Source organism: Anoplopoma fimbria, chromosome 22 (assembly GCF_027596085.1).
Source record: "Anoplopoma fimbria isolate UVic2021 breed Golden Eagle Sablefish chromosome 22, Afim_UVic_2022, whole genome shotgun sequence".
NCBI classification, from domain to species: Eukaryota; Metazoa; Chordata; class Actinopteri; order Perciformes; family Anoplopomatidae; genus Anoplopoma; species Anoplopoma fimbria.
The window spans coordinates 5,732,236-5,744,286 of NC_072470.1; the positions used below are offsets into that span (position 1 = coordinate 5,732,236).

At 43.2% G+C, this 12,051-nt stretch overlaps 1 protein-coding gene across 1 annotated transcript in view; it reads right to left on the reverse strand.

Annotated features, from left to right (window-relative positions):
• The window catches only part of si:ch73-383l1.1 (receptor tyrosine-protein kinase erbB-4), a 208,275-nt gene that overhangs the window by 90,104 nt on the left and 106,120 nt on the right, over positions 1–12,051 (reverse strand). Inside the window, exon 2 of the mRNA XM_054624191.1 lies at positions 9,958–10,109. Within this exon, the coding sequence (XP_054480166.1) occupies positions 9,958–10,109 (152 nt within the window). The remainder of the gene's footprint in view (positions 1–9,957; positions 10,110–12,051) is intronic.

Consider the following 12,051-nt stretch of genomic DNA (forward strand, 5'->3'; position numbering starts at 1 on the left):
CATGAATTATTCTGGGGCCATGAACTTCTGTTCAAAACTTCATGCCAATACATTTGATAGTTGTTGAGATATTTCCATCTGGACCAAAGAGATGGACCAAAGAGCCAAAGATTGACAGAACCTTCCTCAAACACTGACTTTAACACATTAATTACAGAACGCTTTAAATTTTAATTCGGCTCTTCAGACATCCATTTGAAATTGTTTGTTTCCTCCTTTTTCTTTTCATAAAATTGGGTAAAAAGTGGAAAAATGTTCTCTGCTCTGCACAAACTTGAACAAAGGGTCAGTCAATCACCCTTTACAAACACAAGCTGATAAAAACACAGAGGCAGGCACACAAAGACGTCATGTGTGGCAGAATGCATAAGATTTGCACACGCGCACGTGCTCACGCTCACACATACACGATGCAAATGTCACCGAGGAAAACGCAATCTGCTCCCTCCGCTCGGCAAACTGTAGCAGGAGCTGCATCTCTCCAAAGCCAGCTGTGAGAGGCAGATATCTTAAAAAACGCGTCGTTGGGAGAAACAATTTATGAATTAATCCGCCGCTAAGATGCATTTTTTAATACGTGAAAGGATGCCAAGGGCGCTCTAAATGGCAGGACCGGTGTCACAGATGTGACTCACGCCACAAGTGTCTCTTCAGAACGCACTGGGAGAAACTTTATATCGCAGTAGCAGCACAACACCAAGCTGAAAAAGAAGCACTAATGGAGCCAGGAGGACAACAATAGCAGACTGGAATTAAGGTATAATACCACTGATGACACGCTGGGTTTGTCCCAGACCTCACATTCAGGGGTCTTTAGCACTCCAGTGTGCGTTCAAGCGCCACCTGGAAGGAAGGCAAATGTGTCCCACTCCTGAAAAATGCCAACCACCCTCCACACATGACCCGCACTTGATGCTCACTTCTCCTAATAACATTCAGGATTGGCATTTAGAGCCAAATGTGTTCCACCATTCATCAAAGTCTGCTGCAGTCCAGCTGTTGTGGGGGGGGGCTGTACTCACAGGAGCTGGTTTATATAAGCATGAAGAAGCCGTTAAAAGCAATTTCATGACACTTTGGATTCAGTTTGTCATATTATAAATGTGTGATACGTGTTATTGGTTTAGTATTATAACGGCCAGTTGGAGGTGAAGCTAATTTTAACAACATTTAATGAGGATTATTTTATGTTTGGCACCGCAAAGTATGTCTATCTGGCAAAGCAATTATAAGTTGTGATGAGTCCTTTTTTAAAGAACTTTTTTTTTTTTTTTTTTTTTTTTTTTAAATCAACTTGTTTTAAGCATTGTTTTGACATGTATGAGACCGAAAACATGACAAGAGAGACTGCTTTTGTTTAGCCAAGAAAATAGACACTTTAATAGACAAATTAAACCAGTTGATATATGTTGAAAACCGGCATATTTTTACTTCTTTAGTGAAAAAGGATTTTTAGGAAAAGCAAGATGTAGATTTTGCAGTGCATTATGTGAAAAGTGTATCTTCACTAGAGCTCTGAGTATAATGAAGAGGAGTAAAAAGTGCAATATCTCCCTCTGTGATGTCAAAGAGTAGACGAAAAGGATGGAGCCTTCCTCCAACACTACAATGATTTGGAGCGCTAACATTGTTGCTATATGTTACATTGATGATGTTGTAGTTGAGGGTGATTTAAAATCATCCACCAAACTACATAATAGAAATGCAGATGTTTTTGTCTGCTATAAGAAAGGAAAACAACTATCTGACTCTCTCTGTAAATGTGATTTCCTCCAGCTTTTCGTGTTCTCTTTGTGCCACTATATCATTCCCTCAGGAATAATAATAAGTGTGCCAAAGCGAGACTATCAAACATGTTTTGCATGCACATCACGCGTGCAACTTGGAGTTCGTATGCAAACACAGCACTTTAATCAACAATGGATATGAGGATAATAAACTTTGTTGGATGAACTGTGTGAAACATGCAATGGTAAAAATCCTATAAATCATTGCATGTCACAAAATCTTTAGGAAATAATTAGGCGTAATATGCATACTTAAAATATCCGACAACTTTAATGCGCTGCATTCAAAAAGCTAAAGTCTGATACAAGTCTGTGTCATAATGCAACTATTCATTTGTTTAGGATCTGAACCTTAAATAACTTCTTGTAGCACTTCTTGTGTGTGTGTGTTGGATCCAAAATTGAGATTGAAAATGTTATTTTAATTGAAAATGCAAGTTTTTATGTCATAGTTTTGTTGATTTTAAAAAAGGTATCGTCCAGAAAAAAAGATAATAAATACAGAAACATTGTAAACGCCTTATAGGTGAAATTGCTCAAATTCAGGCCAAAAATGAGGAAATTACATCATTATTAACCATAAATCATATGAATGTTTCCTTTGTACATTAAACAAAGCTAAGAAACAGGGCTGTAGAGGTTCATAATAAATTCCTTTTTTAAAAATACAACATGAGATCTGGTGTACGCTGATGTTTGAACTTCCACAACTGATCTCTGAAAGGCTTTCAGCTGTGTGGGAGTAAATAACCTTTAAAGCAATAAAACTGTTCAATGGGAATTGTGTGTCGAGTCTCTCAGTATTCATCATCTTCAGAAATACAAAGGAAGATAATAAAACTAGAATTACGCCTCACGTTTTGAACTATCTATCACCCCGTCATTTTATCCCATAAGACATTTCTGGGAAATTGTCATAATTAGCGTAGGAATTCTTGAGATATACCTAAAAATGTGTCACAGTGACCTTTGACCACCAAATGCTAATCAGTTCAACCTCGAGTGCAAGTGGACATTTGTGGACAATTTGAGGAAATTTGCTCGAGGCGTTCCCATTTACAATATTGGACAGACGGACGAAAAACATGATGCCTCCATCCACAGCTGTCGCTAGCGTGGTGGAGTAATAAAAGTATAAATATAGTCATCTCTTCGATTTACCTCTTTGAAGATGGAGACGTCCATGTTGTCATTAAACCCACGCGTTTGCAGAAGCCAAGGGATAATTTCAGAAAGTTTCAAAATAGCTCTCATAGAACTGTTTGCACCCGGTAATAACTGGTATTACCTGGTAATACTGAAGCTCCGTCTGGACTCAAAGACGGAGTGGGAAACTAACTGGATCGGTTGTAGAGGAGGGGAAAGAAAAGACACCGCAAGTGCTTTATCCGTTTCCTCTCGGCCTCGTGCATCTGCCGACATAATTTGTGATAATGACGGCGTCCCAGCAGGGCCACTCTGCGCCGAGTGATTCTGAATTGATTTAGTGCATTAATTACGCCCCTGTTACGCCGGTGTCATGGACAATATTTTACAATTTGATAAGCAAAAGACGCGCCGTGGGATCATTTTGATGAATTGCGAGGGTGCGGCGGCGGCGGCGGCGGCGGCCGCTTTTATGGTCGTACCTTTTAATTTAACGGTAATCACTTTCCCCCCTCCGCGCTGTGGAGGCAGCAAGACTTTAATTTCACCTCGGAGACCTCTGCTCTGCACCGTGTCTGCTTTGATCAGGCCGACAAATAAAAAAACACACACACACACACACACACTGACAGGAATGGGTGGGCAGGACATCCGGATCCTGGATGCAAGATGTCAGGTGGAGAGCATGCATGTTTAAAAAGTGTGTGTTTGTGTGTATATGTTTACAGAAGAATATGTGTGAGCGTGCATGTATTCTGTTGCTCCGGCCTCTCTGGACCTCACTCTGCATTGAAACACAACCAGGAGCCCAGTAATGAGAAGGACCAGTGTCTCAGTTGCAGAAGACACCCCAACATCCAAACTCTGGGGCTGCAACTCCCACAATAGTCTGGTCCAACAGGCCCGTTTGATAAAAAAGTTGTCAGCTCTGGAAAAATACGCATGCATGCTATATTCAAAGCCCAAACATAAGATGAAACAGCTGCAGCGACAGAGCACGATGGGTGCATTCAGTGTAAGGAAGAGAGACAGCCCTGTTTGCTGCTCGGATGCCAGTGCTGTCTCGTGTTTATCCGTCTGGGTACACAGTGGCCCCGCCATGATGGACAATCACAACGACAGAGGGGGGGATGACAGATCTGTCTGTGTTCATCTGTCAGCCATCCCGATGTTTTAGGTTGTTTGTTTTTGTCCCTCTGTATGGCTTGAGGGAAGAGGGAGCGTGTGCACACAAAAACGCACGCATGGCTCAGCAGAAATGGTCAAATCTCTGGGATTTGGGGGAAATGTCATTTTTCTACAAAAGTTTGAAAGGAAGTTTTTGTTGCAACAATATATTTTATTTGCCTTATAAATAAATATGCTAGATAGCAACAATAATCTTAAAAGGTAATATAGTCAGTTTGACTCCTATTTCTGTGAAATGGATGAGATCATTCCACATGGAATATCAGAGCAGCAAGGTTTCTTATGGTTTCTGCTTTGAGAAGTATCTAATAAAACACTTGTTCAAGTATGAGTTTCCTCTCTTTGTTTCTGGTTAACAAAATAACTCAGCTGCTGTTGGAAGAGCCAAAGAAAAAAACAAATAAAACAAAGTAAAAATGTTAAGTATTTTTGTCTCTCCGACTTGGACACCTCCATTACCCAACAATTAACAGGATATGAGATACATCAGCATCGTGCCACAGCGATCTGGCAGGGTGCTGGCTGCAGCGAGCAGGGTGCTAATTTTCCCAGCGTTAAGAGCTGTAATTATGCAGACGCTGGCGGTCTAACAGCCTCCCGTTCCACGCGACAGTCCCAACCTTTTATGAGCTCCTCGGCTGGTTCAGAGGCTAATGAAACTGTATGATTTCGCCCGGCTCGGCACCGCACCTCTCCAAAAAAACGCCGCTCGGGATCATGGTGTCATTATTTTCAAGAGGCCCCCGCTGACGGCCATTGTTCCCGAGTGGAGCAGGAACAGAGGGAGAAGAGAGATAGAGGAGCACTTGACCCCCCCCCCCCCCCCCCTTTGCTGGCCTTGTCCTCTATCTCCCTCTGTCTCCTGCAGCACAGAGACAGACTGTACAGAGATGGATTCAGATTGTCAGGGGGGGATCGAACTGGGGGAAAATCCACAAAAATCCGAATCATGCAAAAAAAACAATCTGTCTTTTAAAACAATCACTTTTCAATACACTACTTGCCTAAAAGTATATTAACTCTGGGCTGTAGCGAGCCAGTTCAGGGGGTTCTAGTCCAGCTAGTCTACCTCGGGGACATTCTTCTAAAACCAAAACCGTGGGGCTTCATTTGCGGCCTCTGCTCTACTTCCCACAAGATTTTGGACGCTGGCTGCAGGGATTTCACTCCCATTCAGCCCGAGAGCATCGGTGAGGTCCAACAAGGCAATGTTGGCTCACGAGGCCTGGCTCACATTTGGTTGCCAGATTCATCCCAGAAAACCCTGTCTTTATAAATAAAGTGTATGAATAGCTGGTGAATTGAAGAAAAAACGCACCTGAAGGACAGACACGGAGAAACACGTGTGATAGAGTCTGAATTACTGTCCTGACAGTGAATGAATAGCACGGAGTCACACTCTGAGACCGAGAGAGGAGAGATCCGATGAGTGCTGAATAATGACACATGGAAGAAGCAGTAATCTCTGACTAACACACTGATCCCAGCAGGTGAGAGCAAGGACGAAGAAGAAGAAGAAAAAAAAAAGATTTGAAGTTGATGAAAGCCATGGATGAAAAGTTTTGTCATAATATATGAACGTCTTAGCTCCCAGATAAGCAACCATCACCCGTCTTTAGGTGCATCCTGTAGCCTCATTTTCACACACAACACCTCTGCTAACAATAGATCTACGCAGCATGCTACAAGTAGATCATCGCGTTCACGCTGGTAGCTCGCTGGGCGTGTGAGGCAGCGGAGCGGAAAGGCGCGTGCCTCCACAACAGATTTTATTTCTGAGGATGTACGCTTTGAGAATATAGCAGAGCTGCAAGAATCACTGAAGATCTTTCATTCGCAGCTGAAATACAGCCCAAGGAAGAAAAAAAAAAAAAACGGGAAACCTTTGGTGTGAGGAGTCTCTCTTCTTTTCCTCCTCTGTTGCTTTGGCTATGCTGAACTGAACTTTGCAAAGACCACGTTACTCCCTCTATATCTCTAAAAATGCTTGGAAATGAGTGCTTGTTAAAAAAGAGCAGCATCTTTCTTCTTTTTCTCTCCCGTCTCTCTGGGCTGGTGTTTGCCAGAGATAAGCTTTGTAAAGAGTGTCTCTGTCTGCATGTCGACACAGAGTTTACACCGCAGTGACCGCGTCATTCATCTCCCTTTATTGATAGAGCTTGTGTGTGTGTGTGTGTGTGTGTGTGTGTGTGTGTGTGCAAACTTGTGATGGATTCCTCCAGAAGAGAAGTTTGAGACTTTAAAATGCACACCCTGAGACTCATGCGTCTCCGTACGTTCTTGGACAGACGTGTGTCGTCGTCCCCCCCCCCCTCCCCCGGCTGTCCCTCCGCTCTCAGCTGCATCCCTGGCATCGTGCCACGGGTTTCACAGCGCTAGCCGGGCAGATTGATCCGGCTTTAATGAAGAGTCCTTCAGCCTAGGTGACATCATTAGCTGGTGTGTGGGCCACTTCAGGCCACTTGGCGCGGCTCCCCGCTTCACTTCTGGGAAAATGGGTCATCCTGAGTGACAGACAGATAGCAGCCAGGGGGGGGAGCCGGCCAGCAAAGTAGACAGAGGATGGGGGGATTGGGGGGGGGGGGGATGCCCTTCACACACCTGTGCCTGCATTCACAAAACACATCATCTCTCTCAACCTAAAGTACTTCTGAGGAGCCCTGAGTAGTTTTTAAAAAAAGAATCATAACATGGATTCTTCCATTACCCGGATTAAATGGAGATTGAGGACTCTATCTCTGTGACCTCTGACCTCTCTGTGTGTGGTAAATCAATATATTTGGCATGAAATATGAACATATAATGCAACCAGACAGTAATCAGGCATCTTAAAAAAAAACACACTTTTTTTTTTTTTTTTACAGCGACCTAACGGTGTGAGCTCCACCCATGTATGTGGGCCTCTGAGCTGGATAAAACAAATGCTCAGGTTTATTTGAGAATATAAATTCAACCAGATCTGATACAGAGCGGGCTATAAAACTAACTCCATCACATCTCTGCTCCTCCTGCACTCAAAGTCACAGACGTGTGCTTTGTAAGAAAAAAAGCTGGACCTGAGGAGGCCGCCGAGCCATCTCATCCATCTAACTGTCGCCATCTCAGCAGGCAAAAGTCCTCCTGTGTGTCCCTGCCCTCACCCCCACCCTCCTCCTCCACCCTCCTCCTCCTCCTCCACCCCTGCCCTGTGTGTCGCGCCCTATCCCTGCTCCCCTCCTTATACACACAAATATATGCAGGCACAAACACACAGCCCCGCGGCACGCTAGCTAAACATTGTAATTTTAGCACAGCAGCTGTTTTTGCCTGCCATAAAAGCGACAACCCTCTAGCTCTTCTTCTTCTGCTCCCCCCCCTTCTCCTCCATCCACACTCTCTCCATATGTACTGTACGCACCTCCCAGGCTGCTCTGGAGAGACTGCATCCCATCTCCTCAGCCATTTTCCCAGACAGCCTGCAGCTCAGTATGTATGAATCTACCTGGTGTATCTGCTTAAATGTGAGGGTGTAGATAATATGTGTGCATGCTGAACATTGAACTTTGCATGAACCACTGTGTGCAGCGGATAATGCAGATAGAGCTGCCGAATGAATGAAAAACTGTGACAAAATGATGGCTTCGAAGATGCAAATGAATGTATGTGACAGTTGGGTGCCTTTAAATATAATTAAAAGTCTTATTTTAATTGGGATTTACATTTTTTTATCACGTTTTCTTGAAATACACCAAAGAATCACCAAAAATGTGAAGCTTTGTCCGTGAAATTGAAACGTGACATCATCGATTGGGTGGGGCCTCTCTGATTTCTTGTGACCAATAGCATGATTGCTACAGAGTTTCCATGGCAACCACACGACTCCCGAATCCTGACCCCCCCCCCCCCCCCTCACATCCACTTAACAATCCCCCAGATGCCTAATTGTTTCCCTAATGATGCTGGGCCTAATGGGACTGTTTATGGTATTCATTTGATAGCGCCGGCCCAGTAATTAGACTACACCTCACTTCATTAAACAGCGGGGGGGGGGGGGGGTGCAATATGTGAACATATAGTAGCAGTGAATTTCAAAGCACTGTCCCGATGCACACACACACACACACACACACGCACACGCACACACACACACCTGGGGACACATTCAGAGAGCTGCTACACACCCAATAGAGCAGTGTGTTCAAGAGGAATGGCACTTTACATTCACAGCGCTGCTCATTCGCCTGCTTTGACTCACAGACATTTCTTCCGCACTAGTTCCTACCTGCGCTTCTTATCATTAGCTCCACTCTTCAGTTCATAGTGGTGCATTGTTGTGCCGGTAAAGAGCTTCAATCTATATCCAGCAGTTCTCTGAATAAGATGCTGAACTCATCGCTGGTTACGTCTCACAACGCTCCTCCAGATAAGACATCAACCGCCTCGAATGCAAATGTAAAAGGACTTATCCAACTTTTGAGTTTGGTAAATTAGTAACAATATCTATTACACTGTATATAATAAAGACTACAATTATGGTTTAGTTGTTGTATGCATCCCCCAACCGGTCATGTTGCAGAGGTCACAGTAACCTTGAACATAGACTTTTGAGTCCCTGACTGGCAATGTCTCCATGTCTCCATCAACTTTACACTTTAATGCCTATCCTCAAAAATCCAAAAAAGGAGGCTGCTACTAGCTGCTACAATGCACTCTGAAACATACACGCTTAATACAAATTCACTTATTTGTTTCATTAGAAAGAGAAGACCTCAGTCAATTTCAATGACTTCATAATGTGCTTGGCCGAGCTTAAAGACACAGTGGGAACAATTACCAGAGAGGCAATTACGAGCAATTCTACAACTGTCTCATTTACACTTTATGTCTTGCAAGCTAGCATGCTATTCACCTCAGCGTAAACACTCGTTCTGTCTCTGGACATGATTCTGAGACTTTCGACACCCGTTTCTTTGGAACTATAGCAGAGATCCTGAAACATCATTACTTTTTGTGTCGCTTTCCATGGTGCTGAAACGTCTGTGTGAACTACGTTGTAAATAATGAATGAGTGACAGAGCCGTTTATCTCTATCCATGGTGCTGAAACATCTGTGTACTATATATAAAATACTGAATTAGGGACCAAAAGCCTTTATCGCTATCCATGGTCCTGAAATGTATGTTAACTATTTAGAAAATAGCGAATTAGTGACCCAGTCTTTTTCTCTATCCATGGTGCTGAAATGTATCTGTACTATACAGAAAATAGTGAATGAATGACCAAGCTTTTATTGCTATCCATGGTCCTGAAACGTCTGTGTACGATATAGAAAATAGTGAATTAGTGGCCGAGTCTTTATCGCTATCCATGGTGCTGAAACGTCTGTGTACATTATATAAAATACTGAATTAGTGACCAAGGCTTTTTCTCTATCCATGGTCCTGAAACGTCTGTTAACTATTTGGCCGAGCCGTCTATCCATGGTCCTGAAACGTCTTATCTATATAAAAAATAGTGAAATATTGGCCGAGTCTTTATCGCTATCCATGGTGCTGAAACGTCTGTGTACATTATATAAAATACTGAATTAGTGACCAAGCCTTTTTCTCTATCCATGGTCCTGAAACGTCTGTTATCTATATAAAAAATAGTGAAAGAGTGGCCGAGCCGTTATCGCTATCCATGGTGCTGAACCAACCATGTTTTTTTTGACTGCAACATTCCGATTTCAGTCTTTTTTGTCGGTCTCTCTCCAGGAACCTAGTCTTTGTCTCTCTCTATCTACCCATGCAGATACAGTATGACATTGTTAATACCAGCTAGAGTAAAGAAACCAGAAGGGGTTTGCTCTTCTTACCTTGAGGAAGGAGAGGTTGCGGTTCCGATCGATGCTGGTGATCTCCAAATTGCCCATGACCACCTCACAGTTCTCGTAGAGCTTCTTCAGCGTGCGGTACTGCTGGTCCAGGTCGGACAGAGTGCTCAGCTTGTTCTCCGTGCCGGGACAAACTGGAGACAGAGACGGAAAACGTTGTGTCACTTTAAGGGGGCGAATTTGTCGTATGCAGCGAGCGGGGACGGTAAAATACGATGACACATTTCAAAAAGGTTCAACCTCGACGGGCCGAGCCAAAGAACAGCAGATGTCCAGAATATGGAATTTAAATTCGAGTAATTTGAATGAAAGTATACTCGATGTCTTTCAGTCATTCATGACCACAATGGTCATCAAAATTGAATGTCATCACTAGACTACTATAGTGAAGCTGCTTGATACTTATGTTTAATTACATCACTTTTTCAGTCATAAAATTTATGTAAGATTCAACTCTTTTCCCCGGGGTTATTTTTCCAGCAAAACTCAGATTCTTTGACTGCACTAACTGAGGTTTTTACTGAAACACTAGAGTGTAAATGCATGGTTCAATGACTGCTGTGCAGCACAGCCTCTGTTTAAAATGGTAGAATCAGCGAGATAATGAATGGAGAATCAGAGAAGGAGGGCAGCGGAGACAGAAGAGGAGACATTCAGACGGGATTTCAGGATTAAAACGATGCATTGTGTGAAGATGAGACACAAACAGGATTGAAAAAGGATGGAAGGACAGAGGGAATATTGGTGGAGAAAGAACGGGTCGGGAGATTACGTAAATTGCTAAAAAGAGTGCAGCCTTGACAATGAGAGGAGCTGCGAGCGTCGAGACTTTTGGGAGGGACAAGTGGGGTGAGAGGGGTGGGTATCATTTCTCTGAGGCAGTGACCTACAGTCTGGGTCTGGCACCCGGCACACCGTTTAATCAAAGATATTCAAATTGCATTGGTTGACCTTTGCAGAGGGTTTCACTCGGAGACTTTACTCTGCTGACGAGATTACAAGACTTTGAAGATATTATAGTGAGCAGAAACGGCTCGACTGGTGTGATGGAAGGCCAGGCAATTAGAAAGTAGTGGATTTTAGCCGCACACACACACACACACAACAACAACAACAACAGCAAGCATGAAAACGCCGACGTTAAACAACATAGATCCTGTAAATCACTGTGTTTGTCTGCAGCTTTAATGATAAATGCATGGCAATAGACTAATGCAGCGGCTACCACTGTAATTATTTTGTCCCGTTTCCACCCATCAAGTGCTCTTTCCATCCCTGCCAGCCTCTCCACCAGTCAGTCAGTCAGTCAGTCAGTCAGTCAGTCAGTCAGTCAGTCAGTCAGTCAGTCAGCCTCAGCCCTGCTACCATCTGCTCCGCGGGCACGACTGGAGGTTTGTGGATGGAGTTTGGCCCAATGTAATTAAGCTGCTCATTAAAGTTTGTCAGCAGTTCAACTTTGAACAGGTCTCACTTTTAAAATCTGGATTTCATTTTTGCCCACATCGACTGGTTTGGTCCGTTAATGGCAGCCGGGACATTTTATAACCAGTTATTCGTTTTAGACTGTTCTTTTGTTGCTTTTTCCAAGAGTTTCCTCTCAAGGTTGTGCAATTATAACTGCCCAGAAATGCAACAACAAAGCCTGGAGGCTTGGGTCTATACTTTAGTTTACGTTGAACTAGATAAGTAGCTTATTTTTAGTATTAGATTGAAGAGATGAACTCTGACTATCCACCAAATGCTGTATTCTGCTTAACTTGGAGTGTTTACATCACATCACTCTGTCCTTTATCGTAAGATGTTGTGGTCCTGATGTTGAGATCCCTCTCTCTTTATCAGGTTATCCTTCAGCTGTTCTTTATATCTTTCTCCATTTTACATCTCCAAACTACACCGACCGCAAGGATCCATGCACCTTAAATAGATTAAGACGAGAAGTCCAGCACATTTTAAGAACTGAAATGAATTTAAAGGGTCGTTGTTTGGTCTTGATTCCATTCTGTACTGTTACATTGTGTTGTACTGGGAAAATATTTTCTTTTTTGTATTATTTTAATGAATTCAAGCTGTTATGAT